Raw genomic sequence first — 26,396 nt, forward strand, 5'->3', positions numbered from 1 at the left:
CGCGGGGACACGGACGAGGCGCCAAAAAACCGCCACATTCATTAAAGTAATACCGAAAAAGGGGCCGCGGTTGATATATATATATATATATATATATATATATATATATATATATAGAGAGAGAGAGAGAGAGAGAGAGAGAGAGAGAGAGAGAGAGAGAGAGAGAGAGAGAGAGAGAGAGAGAGAGAGAGAGAGAGTGTCATTTCAGCGACTTCCAGGACACAAGCCACCTTAGAGTTTACTTTCACTCGCCCTGTGCCAGTTTTCAATTTCGCTGTAAACTGTAATTTCATCACATCAGCTGTTCATCACCTTTGTTGCCCGTCTGTTGTCCTCTCACACTTATGTTATGGCTAATTCTTTCATCAAGTCTTCTACTTCTTCTGTTCTCTAATTTATTTGCTTTTGCAGTTTTCTTAGCCTTTAGTTTATTATTTCCTATTTATTTATATTTATTTATTTTAGGCTTCGATCTCCTCCTTTGGCACTATTTGCTCCTTCCTCCAAGGTTTGCTCAGTGCATGTCATGTCTTAACTAACTCGGTTCAGACTGTCATTCACCCGAAGTACTCATGTCCGTTCACAGTTTCTGGAGTCCAGTGCCTAAGACCCACCCTGCCCCTGGTGCCCCACACGGCAGGGCACACAACACTTTCTCCTGCGCGGCCAAAGGTTCCACTACCCACACCATCCTCAGGCCTTCCTAGCCAAGCTTCATATCCACAGACCAACACTGCAAGACCTATTGGCCAGTGACCCCCTCGGCCCTGGCATCGCCCTCCAAGTCCTCAAACACACAACAAGAATGGATAAGCTATCGCTATCAAAATGGCACCAAACTCATCAACGTTTACCTGTCTATATAAATCTTAATAATGATTTGCAATGTAAATGGTTAGGAGAGTGACGACTGGCACTTTAAAATCTATCAAAAGATTGTGTCAACTGTCAACAACCTGAGTGAGTTGAATATTATTTTAGAGCAATACCTCAACTGCAAAGGGCAAATTAATCTCAAAATTTGGTAATTAATATGATCTATATGATTCTTTTCAGGTAGCTAAGCCCAAAAAAGGAGGGCAAATTAATGTCCAGATTGAGGCGGCGCAAGACTGAGGACAGCGCTAAAAAATATCTTCATCTGGTCACCATGATGCCAGGGCGAGTAGGGTCTAACAGACAGCCAGAGTCCTTCAACACCACCACCTCCAACAGCAACAACAATCAAAGTAAACAACACTGCCTAGGAAAAGAGAATTGTTAGAGTGAATGAGTGGTAGATCATTTAACCGAGAGCAATACCATAGAGAAACAGAGTCATATGCTGTTAAATGAGTGAAGATTGTCGGTGTCACCCACTAATTATAACAGGCACAGTTCAAGAGAGGTACTACTGCAACTGTTGAGCCAAGGAAGAGGCCAGCAACAATGGTCCCCATGAGTCCAGAAAAGAAGCAGTTACTGTCCAAGGTATCAGTGTGGCTCCTGTCTCTTCCTAACTATAGTATTACCTGAGGTGGAGCTGTTTTGTTGTTTCAAGGCAGTTCTACAGATTATGTCATCTCTCATAAGTTTTGCTAATTATTCAGCTATTTCATTTCTACTAGCCTTTAGTTGAGCGGTGTAGTAGTATGGTATATATTCTTAAAATGAAAATGAATATGAAATAGTTCCATCCTCTAACTTTCATAAAAGATTTATGTAAAGTTACCATTGTTTATATTGTTTAAACATCATATAGAATGAAGAATATTAATGTTACATAATGCATTTTCTGGAAAGCTTGTGGTGATGAGTTTAGCTCTGAAACCATTCTACTTTTATGACTTAACAAACACATTTTCATCACAATCTGCAGATGATAGGAGGGGCTGACCTTCCTACAAGTGATGTGGTGGAGTTGTTGGCATCCCATGACACACTCTGCAAGAAGCTGACATGTTTCCACATTGCAGACAAGTGAGTATTGTTGACGTTCCAGGATTCCCTCCACAAAGTTGTTAGGAATATTGAGTTCAGTTTTACATATTGCCAGTAAAGGATAGCAAATTAATATATTTAGAATGAATGGAATTCTCTTTGCCTATTTGAGCATACTTTTGCATTGTGCTTTTTATTGGTGGTGAAGTGCTTAGCACTCCTAGCTACGAATCTGCGGGCCTGGGTTCAAATGCTGGTCCAGGCAGTCGGTACACAGCTCACCCAGCTGATCATCCTCCCTTTCAGGCTGATCAACAAATAGTAGTATACCTGAGGAAGGTAACTGTGGTATTCTAAATCTCACACTTTCTCTGTGTCCTTGGAGTAATGGGCTATTTCCCCTCACAGGGTCAAGGACAAATGTGAGGGATATGAGTACCTAATACTTTCGGTAATAGTGTTCACTTCAGTTAATATTTGCCCCTGAGCATGTATTTTTTGCAACTTTTAGATATTTTTGTCATTCATTAGCTTTTGCCATATAGATTTTATATTTTCTTCGCCCAATTCAAGGGAACAACATTCTGCCTACATATGGGAAGTGCATGTTTACTGTTATGTATTATATGGAAATAAGAGTAAAATTCCAAGCATTGATTATTTACAGATGTAGCAGTAACAATGACTTGGCCCTCTTAACTGCCAATCTGCTCTTGAGGGATGCTAGTGATGCCAACCCAATCATTCGAAGTGCCAGCATTTCAGCACTAGCAGCTCTGCCTGGGGTAGAAGAGAGTGCTGTGCGGGCTTTGACATCTGCACTGAGTGATCAAGCAGCAATGGTATGTTTATTGTCTTCACAGTAGTTATTATGTGCTATAATTCTCAAGGTCTGGAGCAACAACCAAAGCCAAAATTTACAGAGGATGTGTTAAAACTGATATCACTGGACTGAAGTTCATTGTGATCCCTTGTGTTACACATAGCATTGTGTGGTAATTTTCCCTACTAATTGTTATAATTTGGGTCATGCCCATGGCATTACAAATAATCTATCCATCAGAATCTTAACAGATAATATACCTGACATATATGTTAGACAGTAATTATGACCAAGAGTTGGAAAATTTAAATAAAATATATAGTAAGTATATGATAGAGTATTTTTATGAATCACACTAATTTGCTTAGTTCAACATGTAAAAGCTGGCTGCCTGCAGGTGCGGCGGTGTGGAGCATTGGGCTGTGTTAGGCTCTTTGACCATGCTCCTGAGGCGGTTTTGGAATGTGGATTAACTGATGCACTCTATGATGGACTGCGTGACTCAGACTCCATAGCCATTACCAACTGCATCCTGGCCTTGGACCACATATTGGAGGCAGAGGGTGGCATAGTGGTCAACAAGAACATTGCCCATTACCTCTTGGGCAGGATCATGCAGTTTTCTGAGTGCAATGCTGTCTATGTTCTCACCATCTTAGGAAGGTTAGTCCACACAAATTATTGTGCCTCACACACAATAGTTATGCTGTAAGTACAGCTTTCCTGGAGTTATTCATAATAATGACTGTTGCTGCATGTTATCTCATTTGTAAACTTCAATAGGGCTGCAGTGGCCTACATACTGGATGAGGTATATTTCAGGAAGTGACAAACCTTCCATGCTGTATGGCACCAGTAACGTTATTCAGCCTTAATCTTCCGCCTTACACAAGTCTTATGCTCATCTTTTTGGCAGAAAGAAAATGACAAACTTCACACAGTCCTGTCTTGTCATGTTCTTTTATCAGAAAATTGGTAAATTAGGTGTAATTTCATTATTTTTTGCTAAAACTAAAATATGGTACCACTCCTGTCGATGTATAATTATGGCTAAAAAATAACAGTAGTTTAATATGAAGTATGGGTCTTGCAAGGGGCATATTTTTGGGTAATATTTTCTTCATAAATGTGTCGTGATCACCCTCTCAGAGATTTTAATAGAATTCTTGTTGCTGGCATAGACATCTTAAAAATTTGAGATTGGCTTCAATTTTTCCTTTCTAGAGTCCTCTCCTTTGCTTTCAGTCCCTCTCTCAGCACCGTCAGTCCAGGTTTCCTTTCTTGCCAATGTATTGCTTCTGAAGTTTCATCTAGGTGAATATGCATTGTATATTCTTAAATCTCTAGAATCCTCATTAAGAACACATTTGTCCCTGGACATAGAACAAGTGTGACCTCTCAATTACTACAGTTTAGCTTCAAGTTTCCTCAGGAACCCACTTATTGATCAGCTATTGAGAGAGGATGAACAGCTGGCTGAGTTGGGCACCAACTGCCCTGAGGAAGGATCAGACTCAAGCCTGCATATTCATTGCTAAGCGTGCTAACCACTGAACCTTGGAGGAGAGAGTGGCACATTGCTTTTTATGATATTTCTGTGTTTATCACCCTGAACTGGCACGGGTTATTGAAATATAGATGAATAGATTGATTTATCTGTTTATTTATCAATTTATTTATTAATCCTTTTTTTTTTTTTTTGTTAGTTTGTCTCATGATACTTCATGGTGCTCCACTCAACCAAAATTACAGTTTAAGATATAGTCAGTAGACAACTTGTGAGCATTATTCAGCTGTTTTTCAGCATTTGACAATTGTTTATAGATGTGTCAAAGTCTGTCTGACACAAAAGGTTGTCCCTCTAAGAGTCTAAGGCTATGATATGCTCGACTGAGGAATAAATCTTAGCCCCTAGAAAAGAAGGGGTCGTAGTAGTAGTAGTAGTAGTAGCAGCAGTAGAAAGTAGTAGTATCCATGTAAGAGTCAACTCTTATTTTGACTATAAAAGTCAAACAAAAAAAATGTAACTTCTACACAGCCTTCGCATAACTTGTATTGTTGAGGAACTGAAACCCCAAGTTCACCACTTCTATGCATGAACCACTTTGCTTCTGCCTCACCCTTAGACAAGATAATACAGTAGAAGGCACAACAAAACAGGAACCTCCATGATTAATGAAAATTTTTATTGCTTACCTCAGGTATCCTCCCAAATCAGAGGAGGAGCTGATTCTCTTGTTGAATACCTTGGATGAGCTGCTGCTTTCAAGGGCTCCTGCTGTCCTTGTTGGCACAGTGAAGCTGTTTCTTCACTGGACCCAAGACCACCCACACCTCAAGAAGGATATGTTGGAAGTGATACAGCCCTCAGTGTGCAAGATTCTCAGCCGCAATATATCTGAGACATCTTACTTACTGCTGGAGTTTCTACATACACTTGGAGACATCCGTAAGGTGTTTGGTCCTCATTATAAGTATTTCCTAGTGCGGGCCAAGGATCCTGGATTCCTTAAAACACAGAAGCTCAAAGTCCTCCCTCTCATCAGTACAGAGGACAACGTGTGCTGTCTCATAGAGGAGGTGAAGCCATTCTGCAGTGATTATCAGAGTTTCCGGAGCGCTGTGAGCTGCATGGGGTTACTGGCACGGGTGAACGCTGCAGCCAACAGCATGTGCTTGTCTATGCTGGTGACACTTCTTGATGCTCCTGCTGAAAGAGTTGTGATTGCTGCTCTTGAATGTCTCATGAACATTGTCCTTTCACCACCTGCAGCTGAGAATGATGTTAGTGAAAACCGTACAGAGCCTGTCCCCTCACAGCCTTCCTCTGAAGGGAATGTGGGGTCTCAAAACCAAACACTCTTGGAAGGGCTCTTCTCCCAATTATCTGTTCCTAGTGAAGAACCAAGAATGGATCCAAAAACGATATCAACATCGCAGAGTCAACCAGAACTACCCCATGATTTGATAGAAGCTATTACAAGAGCTCTGTCACTAGAAACTGTACAGGAGGCAGCACCCTCCCTTGTTCTCTTTGTGCTAGGAACTTTGGCTCCTCATCTAGACGCTTCTCCAGACATTCTCCAACGTATGTCCTCACTTTCCTTCTCTCCATCTGTACATGCAGATTTGGTGACAGCAGCAGCACAGATTTTTATCTCTCGTCCAGCCCAGACTCAGCTTTTGTTGGCAGGAATTCTTGCCCGAGCCTTTAAATCTTCAGATGAAGCAGCTTCTCGTGCTGCATTGGTCTATGCAACACTTCAGGAACACCCTAGTGATGCTGCCTTTCTTCTAGGTGCTGCTGTACGGCACTTGGCTCCTAGCAATAAGGAAGAGTGTAAAGAGGAGCACTCTGAGGGGAGTGAATAGATTTTATATATTTTGTTTTGAAAAATATATATTAAATATTTATTTATTATAAAAAATTATAGTCTTAGTGAATCATTCACGGAGTCAAATATTCTACCTGCATTTTCTTCAAAATAACTGAACCTCTTGAAGTCTGATCCATTGCCTCTTTAGGGTCCAGCAAAATCATCAGGCCTATGTGACTGAGGAGGGTGAGCAGGAGTGAAGAGTCAACAAATGTGTGCTCTGGCTCACTGGGATCCGTTTTCCTTTGCACTAAATTTTTTTGTTTTCCTGAACTTGAATATGACAAGTTTGTTCTTAAATGGGACAGTATAGTTGTCCATAAGCTGTAGTCATTTCATATAAACACCTGATTTTTTTTCCAAGCAGGTTGTGCATATCTGCACTGATGAACTGTACAATAAAACAATAAAATTACACTATCATTTGAGTCCTAATAAGTCCATAAAGTCATGTGGCTGATGCTGCATGAAGTCGACACCCTCTAGAGCATCCCCTTCGCTCTGGAGGGTTCTCATGCCTGCAGGAGTGGCGTGAAGGATTCGGCCGATGTTCCTCACACGGGCACTGTTGGGCAATTGAAAATTCACCACCTCTGCTCTGATCACCTTCTACCTTATAATGCTGTGATGCCACCTATTAGATATAATGTACTCAGGTAGGAAAGCACCACTCACCTGTACCTGGAGAAGGGAACACCCACCACCAGCAGCACTGCATTATGGTAGGGGATCCGCCACAGTCCATGGTGATGGTTCCGAGCATCGCCATGCCACAACCCAAGGCTCTGCATGAATGTTGGGACATGAAGTTCAAGTGTGACAGTGATTCTTTTTTAACTTACATTGGAGAAAGGCTCCAGGCTTGTAAGATAGGAGTTTTTGCTAACATTATATGCAACATCAAAGGCTGAGATACATAGCAAGGTGAAAACCACAGCAAAATACAACCCTATATAAACACACTATACCAAGGTTTCTGGACTCCTTGCTCTATACTTAACAAAAATCATTGTGTTGCTGTACAACAGGGTGAAAGGCGGGAGGAAGAAAGTCTCACCTTGGCCAAGATCCTGAAGGCATAGCTGTCTTCCACATGCTGCATCCTGACACGCACCACCCACACTGCCCCATCCTGCTGGACAAGGCACCCAAAAATAATATATGTAATGATAAATGAATGAATGAGTAAATTAACAAATTTCTAAAAATATTTACGTAATCAAAAAAAAAAAAAAAAACTATGAAAGGGATATCGGGAAATGTTGTGACCCTGAGATATGAGTGAATACATCTTTACATTCCAACGAGTGACTAAAAGGGGCACAGGTCCCACACTACAGGCGGGTGAGGTCAGGGACTGGACTCCCAAGATTGATTTTTTTAAGTCTTATATTTGCTGCTCAGCCTTTGTGGGAAAAAGGTGTGTGATGATGATGACCGTGTGTGTGTGTGTGTGTGTGTGTGTGTAATAATAATAATAATAATCGGTTTATTTAGTAATTGCAGCTGCTAAGCTGAAAATGTACATATCATGAATACATTGTCGAAATATAATAAAAAAAAAAAACTATGAAAGGGATATCGGGAAATGTTGTGATGGTTGAAGGGGGGAGGGGAGGTGGTGGTGGTGTGTGTGTGTGTGTGTGTGTGTGTGTGTGTAAACCCTTCTACCAAGTCTCATGAAAACTGCGCCGCTACATTTTGCGTTATCATGCCAACAAACAAGCAAGACAACAAAACCTTCTCCAGCTCCGTTGGTGCAGTTAAATTAATATACTACTACTACCCTAACAACTGCCGTCTTTACTTCCATTGCCACCAGTCCACCGCCTTCAATATTAGGTAGCAGCGGTGGGAACGAGACTCGCCTGGTGGAGGGGGATCTGGAGTGGTCTGTAGCCAGCAGGAGTGGTTGCTAGGTTGCTGGCATTGGTGTGGGTGAGGGGCCTTACCAGGGACAGTTCTCGAAGCACCTGGGCCTCAAACACTTCACGGCTGACGCTGCGAAGTGAGGGATGATAGGATTAGTTGCTGCTTTTTTCCTTGGCTCTTTATTTTATTTTATTTAAAGCAGTGTTTTCGTACTGCTGCTCATGTCGTGGGGGTATTTCCACTTCCCCAAGCACATAAGAAATAGATCTCTATATTTCTTTCCCAACATTCGGCTCGGGATTCGAATCCGAGTCAGAGACAAGAGTCGAACCCTAGCGTCGAGCCAAACAGGCTAGGGCACCCCGCGGTTGTTAATGTATTCATCGTCTATCTTGATTGCCATGTTCCTACTGGTGTAATTTGAGACTATAAATCTATGATCCATCAAGTAAGAAAAATGTGCACTTGACATTAATCAAAATTCATCAGTCTTGTCCTGCTACATCTTGATTTCCCGGCTGTGACCTGCACAGCACACTAAACATGCAGTAGTACATAAGGCATTACCCACTCCACTCAGTGTTACTATATACCTATGCAAGATGACTGACTCGCGAACTGGGCCGTGCATGCACAATGATGTCGTTTCGTAACTTCTGGCCTAGCATACTGGCCTTGACCACCCCGCCCCCAGGAGCAACTCACGCCGTCAGGTTGAGCGGTGTGTGCGGGGCCGAGGTGAGGGGGCGTTCCTTGAACCACCGGGCCATGGCGCCGTCAGTGTGGGAGCCGAGCGTGCCAGCGTGGGTTGTCCGGGGCACCTCGGGAAGAACAACCTCCCTCCCGAGGCGCACGACCTCCGACCCCATCCAGTAGTCCCAGTCTGAGCCCTGCGAAGAATAAATAAATAAAATAAATAAATAAATAAATGAATGAATGAAAAAATAAAAGGACCTGCAACAACATCCAATCCCATCCAGCAGTCCCTAAGAGATTTGGGACATTTCCATAGGTAGTTTTATAACCCAGTGGTATAATTTGTCTTTTCCTTCACCATGAAAGTGAAAAAACTCATTAGAACGCGTGTAATCACCTTTTCGGCCTTTGGAAATAGCTGATATGAGAGGCAAAAGCGTCGGAGAATATCAACTTTTCTCAAAATCTTTCGTAAGGCTCCAAGTTCCTGTACCCATCCTATTCATTTCTTCTGATTTATTGTTTAGTTTTGTTTGCAGTAATTATATTTGTCCGAGATACGCGAATTTCCCCATCCTCTAAAATGTTTTGCTTCCGATCACCATTGTTGTTTTCCTATCAACCTGGTAGCAGCGACGGGCCAAGTTTGTGCCATGATATAAACCCCCACAAAATAGATGATGCATAATCTGATCACAAATGCTTTGATATATATTATGAACTGGTTTGTGTGAGGGGTGATTTCTTCTCATTTTTCTCCGCTGCTACCGGGCTTAGGTTTTACAAGGCCTACCACGTTAGCTGCGGGCCACTTCGGGAGCGTCTCTTGGAGGAAGCCGCGTGTGGTCATCCAGCCGCAGGAGGGGAAGGAGGTGACCCTCTGAAGGCGTGTGGCGTCGCTAGCGGTGTGATGGGTGGCGAAGTGCGAGAAGGCGGACACGGCATAAACCTTCTCCTCCTCCCGCCCCAGCAGCGCCGCCGTCTGTTGCATGTACCTGGGGAGCGGAGAGGCATGGCGCGAGGGTTGAAGGAAGGTAAAGGTGAAGTTGGGGGCATACGCTGTAGCTGCGCGTGGCCTCAGAGCTCATCTCCGTCTCATTGACAACACCGAAATGTGACTAATTGATGTAGATACTGGAAAGGGCATGCAGCTACAGGAAACGGCAGAGGTAGAGGAAGAAAAGTGGGAAGAAGAAAAAAAATGCGAGAACTTAGTGATGAGGTAATGGAAGGAGGGAGAAGAGGAAGGAGAAGAAGAAGAAGAAGAAGAAGAAGAGAGAAAAGAACAAAGAAGAATGAGAATGGTGAAGAGTGAAGACAAGGAGAACGAGGAAGAGCAAGAAGAGCCAAAGGAGAAGAATAAGGAGGAGGAGGAGGAGGAGGAGGAGGATGGGTGTGGCGAGGACAGGGAGGAGTGAAGTAGCAGACCCTAACGACCTAAGTCTGCCGCGTGTGACACTCACGAGTGAAAGTCTGGAGCCAGCACGAGGTCGTCCTCCAAGATGATGAACTTGTCCTCGAGGGGAAAGTTTTGTAGGACCTGGAACAGCGCGAACCGCAAACTCCTGCAAGGGTGAAAGGTGGAGGGTGAGGTCTAAGGAGTAAAGGAAAAGGAGGGAAGGGAAAGGACATGAGACAATAGATTGTATAAACACATTTCTTGCAGTGTTTCGGCTTTATAAAACTATTCTTTTTAACTGAGATCTTACTTTACTGTAAATATATTCCTGATGTAGAAAAGTTAAGATGTAAATTTTCATTGCACTATAAGGCAAACAGGTATATTGCAACATTACTGATACTCTGCCTGACACGTTCATTAGTACGGAACATATTTCTTGATAAGTGGCTGTGTGCTATCACTAAGTTGGGCACGTTACCATACAGCCACGAGCAGATAGCGCCTCAACGATCAGAATGCTCACGGGAAAGAAAACACCCCCCATCTCGACACGTGGACGATCTGATAAAGTTAATATACCCTTTTGCAAGTATTTACAGACCCTCTGGGCAAAGGGTGTTGTCATTACTCTTGCTGTAAAGGTCAAACTGCAATTTATTTTACTTATATGCACAATTATCTATCTATCTATCTTTCTTTTTACTAAGTAACACAGCGGGAGAGGTTGTGATTTCTGGGTTGGATGTTCAAGAGTCGGCCGGGGCGTCATGTAAGGTTGTGGGCTTTTCTAGTTAAAAGGTCGTATTATAAGACATTTCGCCCCCCAAGAACGCATAACTGACAAGGCTTTCGTAGGAGTTGAGAGGGCATTTAAGTGTCTTATAATCTTATTAACTGACGCGTACAGTATTTGGGCAGCGTGTGATGGCAGGAATGCGAGTGTGTTTACCTGGAGATCCTTGAGGAGACGTTAGACCCGGTGCCTGGCTCGCTGCGGTGCGCCACGTGCCTCAGCCCCAGCACCTCGGCCAGGGCCATGCTGGCTCTGGCCCCTTCACTGGCCCCGTCCACGCTCACCAGCACGAGGTCGGGGGTCATGCCGGGCTGCCCCAGGAGCTGCCGCAACAGCCTGCCGAGGGAGGAACCTTAGCACAGATGGTAGAGGAGCACTTTCAACTTTGCTAATGGCAGAGATGTGAGGCTAACAGAAGGAAGGAATGTTATGATTAGAACTACAGTATACTAGTTCGTATAGAAAATAGATGAAAGACCAATTTGCAAACCCTTGAGAGATTTAACGGCCGTATGCTTGTCTCCCAACATCATCCTCGAAGGAAAACTTGTGCTAGCTAAGGGTCCAAGTCGGAGCCGGGAGAAAGAAAGAAAAATGTGCATTGGTAACTTTGGCCATCAACTTCATCACGGCGGGGCGTATTTTTCCCAAGGGTTTGATTTGACGGCAAAACTTGGGCGAGGCAAGGCGGCGCGAGGCGGCGGCGGAGGTGACGGCGCCGCGACGCTGGTGTTTTGTGGGAGCATCAAAGTTTGGATAATTGGTTATAAATATTTGGTCACACTTAAGTTGCCGACATGTTTCACAATCCCTCTTCCTCCCTTTGACGTCGACAACAACAACAACAACAACAACTACTACTACTACTACTACTACTACTACTGTTATTGTTATTACTATTATTATTATTATTATTATTATTATTATTATTATTATTATTATTATTATTATTATTATTATTATTATTATTATTATTATTATTATTATTATTATTATTATTATTATTATTATTATTATTATTATTATTATTATTATTATTATTATTATTATTATTATTATTATTATTATTATTATAATTATTATTATTATTATTATTATTATTATTATTATTATTATTATTATTATTATTATTATTATTATTATTATTATTATTATTAGTAGTAGTAGTAGTAGTAGTAGTAGTAGTAATAGTACTACTACTACTAATGCTACTACTACTACTACTACAAGTATCATTAAATTCATCTTCATTATTACTATCACTATAAAGTACTATTATTCGCCACAAAGTCGTAAGAAAAAAAAAAAAGAAACTAACGAAAACTGTATCAATAAAATTGAAACTTACCTGAACAGGTACTGGGGTCTGTCCGCCGCCACCACCACCACCGCCAGCCGCTCCCGCCACCAGGCCTGTCACACACACACACACACACACATACACAAGTCGAGTTATGATGGTAGAATATAATTAAAATATGACTGTCTCACATTGCATGAAAAATGATATCCTATTTATCATACAAGTCATCACCTCCTCCTCCCTTTGCTCTGATGTTAGGTTGTTTATTAATTTGTTTGTTTGTTTGTTTGTTTGTTTGTTTGTTTGTGTGTGTGTGTGTGTGTGTGTGTGTGTGTGTGTGTGTGTGTGTGTGTGTGTGTGTGTGTGTGTGTGTGTGTGTGTGTGTGTGTGTGTGTGTAAAGCATTGCTAGGTTGTGATAAATGATGCCAACCCGCTTGTGTCTAACTCGACCTGACATGACCTGCTTTTTTATCGAACTGACCGGCTTGGTGGCGGGAGGGAGCTGGTACGGGAGGTCACATGCACAGAGGTCACCGAAGCCGTCATAAAGGTCACAAAGGACCATCCGTTTCTCCCAGCGGACGCCAGAGGGCCACGTGTCGCAAAATCTCTCTGTGGAGGAGGTGGTGGTGGTGATGGTGGTGGAGATGGTGGTGGCGGTAGTGGTGATGATGGTGTTTGGGTTGAGGATGCATATATAGTGTACTGGTAATGGTAATAGTGGTAGCGGTGTATGGTGATGGATTGTAGTAGTAGTTATAGTGATTATGTTGATGGTGGACAGTATTTAGTGGTAGCAGTAGTGGTGGTGTTGGTGGTGATGATGCAGAGTGGTGATTGTATGTGGTGGTGGTGGTAGTAATAGTGGTAATGCTGGTAGTTGTGATGGTGGTGATGGTGGTAGTTGTGGTGACAATGGTGTTAATAGTTGTGGTGGTGAATGGTGATGATGCAGAGTGGTGATTGTATGTGGTGGTGGTGGTAGTAATAGTGGTAATGCTGGTAGTTGTGGTGGTGATAGTAGCGGTGGTGGTGATGATGGTGGTAGTTGTGGTGATAATGGTGTTAAATAGTTGTGGTAGTGGTGGTGGTAGCGGTAATGGTGACAGGGATGGTGGTAGTTGTGGTGATAATGGTGGCAATGGTTGTGGTAGTGGAGATGGTGGTGGTGATCCAGGATGGTGTTGTCTCTATTCTTTCTATTATCACCTCTCATGCATCAGACAGACAGGTATACCAGATAGACCAATACACGGGAACAACCATCATCATTGCCATCACCTGAATACCAGTGACAGCAAATAAGGACAATGAGGAGTGGCGCCGTGCACGCGTCTTGGAGTGCTTGGGGCGTCCTCCTCGACTCACCCTCTCACCTCCGCGTCCTAAATCGCCGCCACTTGACTGCCCAAACGAGGCCTCCCATTAACCCCACTCCTACACGGCAAGCTGACTGATTGCAAAGGTAAACTCACATCTCGACCTACTTCCGTTCGTTTCCTCTTTCCCTTCCGCCTTGCTCTAAATAACATCACTTCCTTCCCTTTCCCCTTTTCTTTCCCTTCCACCTTGCTCTAAATAACATCACTTCCTTCCCTTTCCCCTTCCTCTTTCCCTTCCACCTTGGTCTAAATAACATCTCTACTTCCTTCTCTTTCCCCTTTTCTTTCCCTTCCACCTTGCTCTAAATAACATCTCTATTTCCTTCCCTTTCCCTTTCATCTTGCTCTAAATAACATCTCCACTGCCTTCCCTTCCCCTCCTCTTTCCCTTTCATCTATCAATAATACCTCCATCTACTTTCCTCTTCCCTCCTCTTTCTCTTTTTCACTTTTTTTCAATACCACTCCATCTGCTTCCCTTCCTCTCCTCTTTTCCTTTTACCTCGATCGCTCTCAGTAACACCTCCAGCTACTTCCCTTCCCTTTCCATCCCCTTCCCTTTCACCTTCTCTCGCAAACTCGAGTGTTATGATAAAGGTAATCAGAGCTGACGTGATGTGTTTTCGCTTCTAATTTCTCTTTTATTTTGCTTGACGGAGGGTGAACTTGCATGGAAGAGGAGTAAAAATGGTGACTGATGCAATAATGGTGCCGTTCATTACCCTTTGATTAACGAGTGGTGAAGGAAGGTTAATGACTGAAATAATTATGTCGTTGAGAACTTACTGCATGGTCTTAAGTTGTATTAATGTTAGCGATATGAGAGACAAGAGGTAAGACTCGAGTACATTCTGAGAGGGGGAAGTCCATTTACCTGATGAAATAATAAAAAAAACGAAAAAGAAAAAGAAGAAAAATGACCTGATGAACAAAGGATGATGGACTTGATGAAGGAAGAATAATTAACCGAAGGAGAGAATTGAGAAAATAAAAACGTGTCTGACAGAGGAAGGAAAAGGAAAAGGAAATTAGGAATCATTTAAAAGAGGAACGAAAGAATTGTTGACTGATGAAGGAAAAAAAGAGGAAAACAACAACAAAGAAGGAAAAAAAGAGAATCTAACTGAAAAACATGGAAAATAGGAATCATTTAAACGAGGAACGAAAGAATTGTTGACTTATGAAGGAAAAAAAGAGGAAAACAACAAATAAGGAAAAAAAGAGAATCTAACTGAAAAACAAGGAAAATAGGAATCATTTAAACGAGGAACGAAAGAATTGTTGACTTATGAAGGAAAAAAAGAGGAAAACAACAAATAAGGAAAAAAGTGAATCCAACTGAAAAAAAGAAGAAACATGAAAGGTAAAGGAAATAGATCTACTTGAGGAAATCGGCAAACTACTCCTTATAAAGCTTTCCCAACAGTAACAACCAAGTGAAACAAAAAACAAAGAAACGAACAAATACTTTAAAAATATCTAGTCGTATCTGATCATTAATTTCCCCCTCGAAGAAGACGAAGAAGCAGAACCATTAAAGGAGAGAGAAGTACTTAAGGAAACATAAATAAGATAAATAAGTAAATAAACACCTATCTAATCTCTCTCTCTCTCTCTCTCTCTCTCTCTCTCTCTCTCTCTCTCTCTCTCTCTCTCTCTCTTAAAACAGTAATAACCCCCACAAAAAGGAAAAGTACTTATAAATTCAGCTATCTCGGTGATACTTCATTCCCCTCGCAAGGAAACAAACAACAACAAGAAAAATAGTGAATAACGAGACTTGCATATTAAGAAAATCAGACAGTTACTTACAAATTAACTCGCAAAACAATAATGAGCTCCTAAGAAGAACCAGCAGGAAATACTTATAAATAAATAGAAAAGCAAGACTATGTGACATTAAATTTCCCAAATGAAAAAGGTAAATAAATGAAATCTACTAATGGAATAAAAAAAGATTCTCTGATTAAAAAGTAAGAAAAAAGTAAAGAAATGAAATCTACCTATGGAATAAAAAGGATCCGTAATGAAAAAAGTAGGAAGGAAAAAGTAAAGAAATGAAAAATATTTATCGAATTAAAAAAGTTTCTCTAATAAAAAGGTAAGGAAAAAATAAAGAAACGAAATCTACCTATGAAATAAAAAATAAAAAATCTAACGAAAAAATAGGAAACGAAAAGTAAAATGGAATCTACGTATGGAATTAAATAAGAAAAGTTTCTCTAATAAAAAAGTAAGAAAAAAGTAATGAAATGAAATATATCTATGAAAAAATAATCCAATGAGAAAAGTAGGATAGAAAAAGTAAAGAAATTAAATCTACTCACGGAAATAAAATGCTACAAAAATAAGCCCCACATTAATAACACCCTCCCTAAAAAAACGAAAAAAAAAAAATAATAATAATGCAGTCCGTAAATAAAACTGACCCATCTCCGTGATTATCCATTTCCCACAGGAGGAAGCAATTAACCTGGCGACTGATTTACCTGATTAACCTAATGAAGTTTTGACACCTCACCTGACGGGGCCGGAGCGGGGAGGGTCAGGTGGAGGGCGAGGCTGCTGGGGTGGGCCAGGATGCCGCGCGGGTTGGTCACTAGGGCCTCCGAGAGCGTGCCCCCGCCCACCAGCCACGCCCACGCCCAGCAGTCCCTGAATCTGAGGTGGGGCGCCGCCCACGAGCCGAGGGCGTGAAGGGTGTCGCGAACTTTGCTCCCGAGGCGTCCAGAGACATCGTGCTGGGAGATAGATAGATAGATAGATAGATAGATATGGTGAGATAAAGATAGAGATATAAAGATAGACAGACAGACAGATAGATAGATAGGTAGATATGTAGACAGATATATAGATAGATAGATAGATAAAGATGTATATATAGATAGATGGAGATAAAGATATATAGATAGATATAGATAGTAGAGATAGATACAAGGATAGATACAGATAGACAGATACATATATAAATGTATAAAAACAGAGAATGATTAACAATATATAAAAAAAAAACAACTACGTAATATAAACCACGAACATACATAACACAACTTTCCCCTTCTTTCTCTCCCTCTCTCTCATCCTTTCCCACCCCCAACCCCCACCGCCACCCCCACCACCATGTACTCACGTAAGAGGTAAGAAGCGCTAGCCGCCCCTCCTTCAGACCGGCGAGGACGAGGCTCAGCTCATGATCAAAGAGGTGGTCGTTGGTGTTGAAGTACCGCGCCAAGGTAACCCGGCCGGTGTGTGGGTTGAGCACGCGTAGGTGGCAACCAGTGTCGGGCGCGAGTTTGAGGATGAGATGATAGTGGGAAGATGAGCCGGGGGATGACGACGAAGAAGAGGGGCGGAAAGTGGTTGTGGTGGAAGAGGAAGCGTTTGATGTTGTCCTTGTGATGTTGTGTTGGTGGTGTCTTGTTCCCTTTTCTTGTACGGAGAGTATCTATCGGGGGTGGGGTGGGGGGGGGTGGGGGGGGGGGGAGAGAGAGAGAGAGAGAGAGAGAGAGAGAGAGAGAGAGAGAGAGAGAGAGAGAGAGAGAGAGAGAGAGAGAGAGTATTAGTATGCATAACATATCATCCATAGTACCAACATTACGTTCCTGCAAATGAAGGTTATTGGAAACGCGTTGCTACCACCACCACCACCACCACCACTACCACTACCACTACCACTACAACAATCACTCCTCCTACTGCTTCTATTACTACTACTGCTACTACTACTCCTCTTTCTTACCTCCATCTACTACTACTACTACTACTACTACTACCACTACTACTACTACTACTACTACTACTACTACTACTTCTACACACACCAGGCGGTTCCCCACGCTGATGGAGGCGTGTGTGGTGCCGGAGGAGAGCTCGGCGTCCAAGGGCTCGGTGCGGTTCAGGGGAGGGGGCACAGTCCACTCTAGGGGCACCTCCAAGGGCACCAAGCTGGGGTCACCTGGGGGAAGGGAGGTGGAGGATAGTGTTGTTGTTGTTGTTGGTGGTGGTGGTGGTGGTGGTGATGGTTGTTACTGGATATTTTTTCAGGAATAGGCCTACAACTAACTGGTAATTACTCTTCACAACAGTTCTATAGTTTCAAATGTCACTATGCTCACTACTATCACCACACTTTCATCACTATCACCACTAATACCCTTACCATTACCATCTCCCTTTATTGTTCTTCATCACCATCACCATCACCACCACAACATCAATCACCCTTCATTCAACACTACCACCACGACAACATGAGTCACTATACTATCTGAACGACCACCACCAGCACCACCACCCTTGTTATCATGGATGCGCTCCCTCCTCGTATATATCACCGTCAATCCCATTCCTGATCCTCTCTCCCTTTCCCTCTTCTGTTCCAATCGCTTCTCTCCACCCATTCACACCGTCACCCTTTCCACATCTTTATCCTGCCTTTCGTTGTTACCCTTCTTCATCTTTACCCCTCACCATCACCCCCATTATCATCAGCACTATCATTCTTCATTCTCATCACCCGCCATCATCACCCTTCGCCATTATCATCACCACCATCACGCTCCTTCATCCTTACCGTTCACCATCATTCTTGCCAATCATCACCAGTCTTAGGAACAATCATCACCCCCTTTTTCTTCGTTCTGCCTCACCATCATCACCAATACCACCATTCATCAACACCATCACTTCATTCTTACTCACTCCTATTCTTCACTTCATCACCACCATCACTTTTCATCATCCACCACCACGACCCTCACCTTACATTCTTCACTACCCCCCCCGCCCCCTCTCCCTCCACTCACCATCGAGGTCGTGGATTGAGGCGTTGGTGTAGTTGGCGTCGGAGAAGAGCCAGTCCTTGCCATCCACCGTTCTGAGGGCGAACATACCGAAGAGGGAGGTGCTCACGTTGAGGTGCAGGGGGATGTGCCGCCCGCCCACCACCATCTCCTCCACCTGCCCCGGCGAGAGGGAGAGGTAAGAAAGGATGGGAAGGAGGGAGAAGGTGTGAGGTAGACATCTTACTAGCTAACGATGAATGAATATTTACTGATTTTTTTATTTCATTTTTTTACAGCAAAGGAAGCAGCTTAAAGACACACATAGAGAAATAAAAACAAAACAAAGAGTGCAAGTAATGGAAAAGGACGAAATATATACAGAAGAAAGGCTGTTCGCGCGTAACTCACCCTTCCCTTGGCGTCTGCGTGTATCAGAGAGCCCTCCATCATGTCCTTCGTCAGCCCCATCTCCCTCATCGCCTCCTCCTCCGCGCTGAAGTTGACGGTGGCGTTGGTGCCCCGCGGCGAAGCTACCGTCAGTCTCAGCGGCACCAGAGCGGTCTCGGCTACCACGACCATCACTGATATTACTACTACTCCTGCTGCCATCGCCATAGTGAGGATGGAGCTTCGGGGCGCTGATGTAACCTAAGATAAAAATAAGGGACTAAAATGCGTTGTAGCTTACGGGGAAGAGGAGAAAAATGGATAAATCGTCCCCATTTCACCATTGGGAAGATTTGGGATGCTGTTGTTACTTCAGATGGCAATGATGGAAAAATATAATGTGTTAATGGAAATGGGAGATAAAAGCAAAACATTCAAAAGCGTATTGAAAAGAGAGATGAAAAATTAAAGAAATAAAAAAGAAAGGAAGAAATAAAAAAAAAGCAATTACGATGAAACTAAAAATTCTCGGGGTAAGAAATAAATGAAAACTGTGAAAAAAGGAAGAAATAAGACGTAGATATTTAGGCAAGAAAGCAAGGTAGCAAAAACATTAGTCAGTCAGTCAGTCAATCAGTAATTTAGTCAATAAGTCAGACAGTAAACACGCCCAAAAAGAATGGATGAATGCATGAGTGAGTGAATGAGTGAATGAATGACGTCAAGAAGCAAGGAAGGAAGGAAGGAAGGAAGGAGGGACTGAAGGGATGGATCGTGGTGGGAGGTCAACATCTTCGGGCAGAGATAAAAAAAGAAAAAGGCTAAGCGGGAAAAGTATTAACGAAGGGCAGCAATGACGGCGCAGCGACAACAAGAGGAAGGAATGAAGGAATGAAGAAAGAAAGGAAGAGAAGGAGAGAAGAGAAGAAAGGAAGGAAGGAAGGAAGGAGAAGGAAGGAAGGAAGGAAGGAAAGAAGAGAAGGAAGGAAGGAAGGAAGGAGAAGGAAGGAAGAAAGGAAGGAAGGAAGAAAGGAAAGAAGAGAAGGAAGGAAGAAAGGAAGGAAGGAAGAAAAGGATGTGGGAGTGTATATCTGATGACACGCCTCTTCCTCCTCCTCCTCCACCTCCTCCTCCTCCTCTTCCTCCTCTTCCTACTACTACTACTACTGCTACTACTACTACTACTACTACTGTACCTGACTGAAATAAAACAACCCTGCAAACACGACTTTTTATCATTCACGCTCACACTGTTTACTTAGGCGTGTGTGTATGTGCGTGCGTACGTGGGAAAGGCTATTATGATGGTGGTCCTTGTTTACACACACACACAAACACACACACACACACATAGAGGCTTCGGGTGGTGATGGTGGTGGGGGTGGCGGCGGTGACAGGTATTCCAATTAACCTTCAATTTTAATCACAGTTCAGGGGCGTGAACAGAGCAAGCCCCGGCGTCAGAGGCTGTTTAATAACTTGATATATCGGAAAAGCGCTCCACGCGTTTCCGGGATACTCGGCGCACGGAGGTATAGCTATTAATTAACGTCACTCTTTCAGCGGACGGACGAACGGACGGATGGATGCGGACGGATGTATAGGTGTAAGCGGACGGTGAAAAGTGATATTAATGCCTGATTTTTCACACGTCGTTATTAATCTTGATCAACTATAATGAGGCTGATTTGTCTTTCTTTTTTTTTTACTCGTTTTTCAAGGCGTGTTTTTTTTTATATCACTTTTCAAGATTGAGTTTGTAATGTGTGGCCACCTCCTCCTCCTTCTTTTCTTCTTCTCTTCCTCCTCCTCCTCCTCCTCCTCCTCTTTCTGGTGTATCATGACGTGCTTACTATGTGACGTAGCTGCAATATTGTTAAAGTTTTGCTTGAAAGTGATGGCGGTCAGGAGGTGGAGGAGGAGGAGGAGGAGGAGGAGGAATATAAAGACACTGAGAAAGAGGAGGAAGAGAACAGGGAAGAGGAAGAAGGTGAAGAGGAAGAGGAGGAGGAGGAGGAGGAGGAGGATCATCGCTGCCTCTAGGGGTGTAGGATCAAGACGCTGGCACTTAGAAGAGGAATGCAAGGAGGAGGAGGAGGAGGAGGAGGAGGAGGAGGAGGACCATCAAAGTAGCCGGTAGGGATGAGGAATGAAGATGCCAACGCTTATGGCTGCAAATATTCCGGTGGGGGAGATGGAGGAAGAGGAGGAGGAGGAGGAGGAAGCATAGACGGGGAGATGGAGGAAGAGGAGGAGGAGGAGGAAGCATAGACGGGGAGATGGAGGAAGAGGAGGAGGAGGAGGAGGAGGAGGAGGAAGTATAGACGGGGAAATGGAGGAAGAGGAGGGGAAACAGCGACGGGGAGATAATGTACTCAATGCAGTTTGTAATCTCAGTGTAGTTTGTAATCTCAGTGTAGTTTGTAATCTCAGTGTAGTTTGTAATCTCAGTGTACTTTGTAATCTCAGTGTAGTCTGCCAATACATGTTATCAGTACAAGGAAAAGAATCAAGAGAATACAAAAACAAAAACAAAAAAAACACTTCCCTTCCCTGTCTATATCCTTCCTTTCGGCGCATCTCCAAAAGAAAGAAAGAAAACTCACAAAAGAAAGACTCGGAACCGAAAAAGAAAGACTCGCAATATTGGTTGACAAGAACAGATCAGACAATATCGCATTCTCTTCCTTCTCTTCCTCCTGGCTCTCTTTCTCTCGTTTCTCCTCTTGCTTATTTTCTTTTCCTTCCTATACTGTTTTTCCTCTTCACTCTCCTCATTACTAGTCAAGGAAGTCTTTCTAAATAGCCTCCTATAGATAGTTATATTAAACTAGATTAGATTACAGATTATATTGCCAACACATTTGTAATATATAAGAAAATTTAAACCACGGGATATAAATAATTGAATATGATAACACTTAAGGTCTAACACAATAATACGAGTCGAAAAGGAAGAATATAAACACACACACAAAAAAAATCAACAACCAGACACAAACATATTAGCGATTTGAACATATTATAATGGACGGACAGACATAATTTATCTTATATTTATTTATTTGTGTACTTGATATTGTTGTTTACTATTAATAAGTGAACTGAGAGGAGTGTGAAACAATTGTAATGATCCTGAGGAATATTTTTGTTCGGGAAATGAAGAAGAAGAAGAAGAAGAAGAAGAAGAAGAAGAAGAAGAAAAATGAGAAGAAAAGTATAGAAGAAAATGGAGAGGAAGAAATAATAGTGATAGTGGGGGTGGGAGTGGTGGAGGAAGAAAAGAAGAAAAAGAAAAAGAAAAAGACGAAAAAAAATAAAGAATAAAAATAAGCAGCACAACAACAACAACAATAACACTACCCCCCCCCCCCCCACCACCACCACCACTACCACCAGCACCACTCACATATCCCACGACTCACTTAAAACTCTAATTCGACCAACAGTTCCTCCTCCCCCTCCTCTTCCTCCTCCTCCTCCTGCACGCCACGCCGGAGTTGAGTCACTTCGCCTACCGCTGAACGCCGCTACGAGAGTGTTTTACTTTGCCCTGACTCCATTTACGGGAACGACTTCGCTCCTTCCATTACCCCTCGTTCACCGTCGATTGGGTGCCCTTATCAATATGTCACGCATCGCTGGGCCGGGTCATGGAGGAGGAGGAGGAGGAGGGGAAGAGTCGGAGGAGAAGAAGGAAGTATAACAACAATAATGGTGATGATAACAATGATGCAGGAAATAATAATGATGGTGATATTAATAAGACGAAGATGGAAGTAAGAGAAGGAGGAAGTGAACGAGGAAGTGATGATGGTGGTGTTGATGGACAAGGAAGAAGAAGAGGAGAAGTAAGAAAAAATAAGAAAATGAGGAAGATATAGAAGAAAATGCAGAGGAAGAATTGGTATTAGTAAAAGTAAAAGAAGATGATAAAGAAGAAGAGGAAGAAGAAGAAGAAGAAGAAGAAGAAGACAAACAAACAGCTTCCGTCTTTTTGCTTCTTATCTTTCCCTCCTATGCAATCATCATCATCATCATCATCATCATCGCTTTCTCAATCCATCAACATCTATCTATCTATCTAACACACACACACACACACACACACACACACACACACACACACACACACACACACACACAAACTTATTCTTGTTTTCTTTCGATTTTCTCTGATTATCATATGAATATTTTCCGTCTCTCTCTCTCTCTCTCTCTCTCTCTCTCTCTCTCTCTCTCTCTCTCTCTCTCTCTCTCTCTCTCCTCCTCCTCCTCCTCCTCCTCCTCCTTCTCCTCCTCCTCCTCCTCCTCACTTTATTCTTCTTAATTCACCTCCTATTTCTCTCTCTCTATCCACTTTTTCCTCCTCTACATATTTTTATTCTTTCCTTCACTGCTCTCAATTCCTCCTTCTCTTCCTCCTTTTTCTTCACTTCCTCCTCCTCCTCGTCTTGTTTTCCTTTCCTTTCTTCTTTTCCTTTGTTCTCTTTTTTTCTCTTCTTTCTGCTGTTTCTTATCTTTACCTTCCTACCTTTTCTCCTCTTCACCACCACCTCCTCCTCATTTACCTGCCAAAGAGACACACACACACACACACACGCACACACACACCTCCCTCCCACGGCGGTAACAAGACACTGCTGCCACACACACACACACACACACATTGAACCGTCGTCTTTTCCTCTTACCTTCCTCCTGTTTTCCTTCCATTTTCTTCACCTTCTCCCTCGTTTTCTTCTTTTCTTCTCTTATTTCTCTCCCCGCCTTCCGTTACGTCTGTTAAAGAAGGTCAAAGAAGAAAAAAAACATCAGTTACATAAGCGAGAGAGAGAGAGAGAGGGGGGGGGGGTTGGGGGGTGAAAATTACATCTTACAAACTTAAAAGCGAGTTTGTAATTAATTCTTTGGTGAAGTGACCAGACGAGATGCAATTTTCAAGTAATTTTCAAGGTTTTGTGATCTTGAAACTGCCGCCGGGATTTGAGAGAGAGAGAGAGAGAGAGAGAGAGAGACATTACGAGCGAAAATAAAAGAGAAAGGAGAGAGAGAAAGAAAATTAAATGAACAAATGAAAAAAGAAAACACAGAGAGAGAGAGAGAGAGAGAGAGAGAGAGAGAGAGAGAGAACAGAAGACATTACGAGCGAAAATAAAAGAAAAGGGAGAAGAAAAGAAAATTAAATGAACAAATGAAAAAAGAAAACACAGAGAGAGAGAGAGAGAGAGAGAGAGAGAGAGAGAGAGAGAGAGAAGGAAAACCGGAGCCATAATATTACTACGCCATCACCACCACCATCACCATCACCACACCACCACCACCACCGCCACCACCAACTCTCTCCCAACCCCAATAATCACATTTTTAAAACCACTAATCTTCTTAAACTTAAAAGCTTGTAGAATATTCCTCATTTTATCGAATATTCTGCTTCCTGTAGGGTGATTTAGAAAAGATTGAAACTGCCGAACGAGGGAAAAACAAATGAAGGGAAGGAGCGTTGTAAATTCTTCAACCGATAGGAGAGAGAGAGAGAGAGAGAGAGAGAGAGAGAGAGAGAGAGAGAGAACTGTGAGGGAGGAAAGTCTTTAAAAATACGCGTGTGAAGAAAACGGAGGAACATTTTTATACTAACAACTATTTTTTCCTCATTCCGGTGACGTCATGCTGGGTGGTGTCTGTCTGTCTGCCTGTCTATCTGTCTGTCTGTCTATGTGTGTATGTCAATTGGGATATTCTGTAAAATTTGGTTACTTGATATCTCATTTTATCTATCTTTCTGTCTATCTATCTGTCTATCTCATTAGGCTACACTTTTTTTCAATCTTCCGCGTGTATTACTACTACTACTACTACTACTACTACTACTACTACTACTACTCCTACTACTACTACTTACTGTTTCTATTGCTACCATTACTATTTTTTTGTGCAGCTCTTAGTTCACTGGGAGTTTTATTATTGATGGCTAACGCGATAATATACTTGACTTTCCTGGCCCCAGGTTCTCGTTTTGGCCGAAGCTGGGAAAGTTAGGCTCGACTGATGGACACCTGGACAGCTTGTGGTGATCTTTGGCCACTCGGCGTTGGGGAAAGTGTTGGATAATTTCATTTGGGATTCGCAAAGTTCGCGCGCTAATCAATCTGCTACTGCTTCTCCTTTTCTACTACTACTACTACTACTACTACCACCGCTACTACTTCTACTACCGTTACTACTACCATTACAATAACAACAACTACTGCTACTACTACTACTGTTAACAATAATAACGATACCATTATAGGCCTAATTACAAGAACAACGCTTATGCGATTTGATTTAATTCCTGGCTGGGTGACTTTAATAAAAAAATAGTAATAGGAAGGAGAAAAATAAAGATAACGATAATGAAAAGATGTAGAGTAGATGAAGAAACTAAAACGATGAAAATGATAATGATAATGATGATGATGAAGGATGGTGACGATAATAGTGATGGAGGTGAATAACAGTGAACAAAATAACACCATCACCCCTCCACACCCCCACCTACCACCACCACCATCACCACCACCGACAGGCACACAAGAACCAGAGGGCACAAAGCGTTAACAAGGGCTCCGCGGGTCTTAGGGGCACAACAATATGAGACACCGTTTAATTAGTCTGTGTTAGGGCGTGGGGCAACCGGATATATGGGGGCGGCGGAAGGGCGGGGGAGAAGGAGGAGGAGGAAGAGGAGAGGGAGAATGACGGTGCAGAAGAAGACGAAGACGAAGAAGAGGAGTGGGAAAAAAAAAGAAAGAAGTGAATAATAATAGTAATAATAGTAGTAATAATAATAAAATAACAATAATGACAAAAACAAGAAGAAGAAGAAGAAGAACAAGAACGACAATAACAAAAATAAAAACGAGAACAACAGCAACAAGAGGAATAAATGAACAAGGAAAAATAAAACAAGCAGAAAATATAAATCAAAAGCTGGAGAGGAAGAAAGAACAGGAGGAGGAAGAGGAGGAGGAGGAGGAGGAGGAAGAGGAAGCAGAAAGGAAGGAGGGGTCACTATCGAAGCGTCCTGACTCCATCGATTCTTATTTCTATGGATGACGAACTCTTCTATTAGCCTACTCTCTCTCTCTCTCTCTCTCTCTCTCTCTCTCTCTCTCTCTCTCTCTCTCTCTCCATCATCCCACGTCCCCCATATATCCCGCTGAAGCCGTTTCCCGCGTCTCGTGTTTACCAAGGAGAGCTTCACCACTTGCATGAGGGCGGAATAATGAGGCGGCTATAGCGCTTAAATCAGGGAGGGGACGAGCGTGAGGAGGGGGGGCGTAATAGGATGGGTGCCCTTACCGACTTTGAGGAGGAGGAGAAGGAGGAGGAAGGAGAGGTGGAAGAGGAAGGAAGGCGATGGTGACGGAAGGAGAGGGTAGAAAGTTCAGGAGGGAAGCATGGAAAAAGAAGAATAGGAGGAGGAGGAAGGAGAGATAGAAGAGGAAAGGAAGAAAGGAAGGCGATGGGGACGGAAGGAGAGGGTAGGAAGATAAAAAGGGAGGCATGGAAAAAGAATAATAGGAGGAAGAGGAAGGAGAGATAGAAAAGGAAAGGAAGGAAGGAACTAAGGCAATGGGGACGAAAGGAAAGGGTTGGTTAGAGGTCATAAGG

The 26,396-nt window shown here is 42.7% G+C and overlaps 2 protein-coding genes across 7 annotated transcripts; one reads left to right on the plus strand and one right to left on the minus strand.

Annotated features, from left to right (window-relative positions):
• Positions 1 to 258: 258 nt before the first annotated feature.
• On the plus strand, positions 259 to 6,543 carry LOC127004159 (AP-4 complex subunit beta-1-like). 6 transcript variants are annotated; one of them, XM_050871625.1, is made up of 6 exons: positions 259 to 283; positions 1,057 to 1,470; positions 1,859 to 1,959; positions 2,588 to 2,762; positions 3,141 to 3,406; positions 4,945 to 6,543. In XM_050871625.1, exons 2-6 carry the CDS (start codon positions 1,429 to 1,431, stop codon positions 6,113 to 6,115), a joined length of 1,755 nt encoding a protein of 584 aa, XP_050727582.1. In that variant the 5' UTR covers positions 259 to 283; positions 1,057 to 1,428; the 3' UTR covers positions 6,116 to 6,543. The 6 variants fall into 6 exon arrangements, with proteins under 6 accessions (XP_050727582.1, XP_050727578.1, XP_050727580.1 ...); XM_050871621.1 differs by lacking the exon at positions 259 to 283 and adding an exon at positions 306 to 323 and having other exon boundaries at positions 587 to 1,470; XM_050871623.1 differs by lacking the exon at positions 259 to 283 and having other exon boundaries at positions 344 to 1,229; positions 1,372 to 1,470.
• LOC127004158 (protein O-linked-mannose beta-1,2-N-acetylglucosaminyltransferase 1-like) lies at positions 6,541 to 23,524 on the minus strand. The gene is made up of 16 exons (XM_050871619.1): positions 23,435 to 23,524; positions 18,762 to 19,001; positions 18,375 to 18,528; positions 17,391 to 17,524; positions 16,700 to 17,014; positions 16,091 to 16,310; positions 12,669 to 12,799; positions 12,232 to 12,296; positions 11,040 to 11,219; positions 10,152 to 10,253; positions 9,482 to 9,683; positions 8,698 to 8,882; positions 7,989 to 8,121; positions 7,178 to 7,252; positions 6,796 to 6,905; positions 6,541 to 6,685 (listed from the first exon to the last, which is right to left on the minus strand). The coding sequence occupies exons 2-16, from the start codon at positions 18,966 to 18,968 to the stop codon at positions 6,541 to 6,543; spliced, it is 2,358 nt and encodes a 785-aa protein (XP_050727576.1). The 5' UTR covers positions 18,969 to 19,001; positions 23,435 to 23,524.
• Between the last annotated feature and the right edge of the window lie 2,872 nt (positions 23,525 to 26,396).

This window comes from Eriocheir sinensis, chromosome 27 (genome assembly GCF_024679095.1).
Source record: "Eriocheir sinensis breed Jianghai 21 chromosome 27, ASM2467909v1, whole genome shotgun sequence".
NCBI lineage: Eukaryota > Metazoa > Arthropoda > Malacostraca > Decapoda > Varunidae > Eriocheir > Eriocheir sinensis.

Coding starts and splice junctions, on each gene's coding strand:
- LOC127004158 (XM_050871619.1), bottom strand. CDS start 18,968: ATGGCGATGGCAGCAGGAGTAGTAGTAATATCAGTGATGGTCGTGGTA. Junction 9,684..10,151: donor CTGGCTCCAGACTTTCACTC/GTGAGTGTCACA, acceptor TCCGCTCCCCAG/GTACATGCAACAGACGGCGG. Junction 7,253..7,988: donor TCCAGATCCCCCTCCACCAG/GCGAGTCTCGTT, acceptor CTTGTCCAGCAG/GATGGGGCAGTGTGGGTGGT.
- LOC127004159 (XM_050871625.1), top strand. CDS start 1,429: ATGGTCCCCATGAGTCCAGAAAAGAAGCAGTTACTGTCCAAG. Junction 2,763..3,140: donor TGAGTGATCAAGCAGCAATG/GTATGTTTATTG, acceptor GGCTGCCTGCAG/GTGCGGCGGTGTGGAGCATT. Junction 3,407..4,944: donor GTTCTCACCATCTTAGGAAG/GTTAGTCCACAC, acceptor TGCTTACCTCAG/GTATCCTCCCAAATCAGAGG.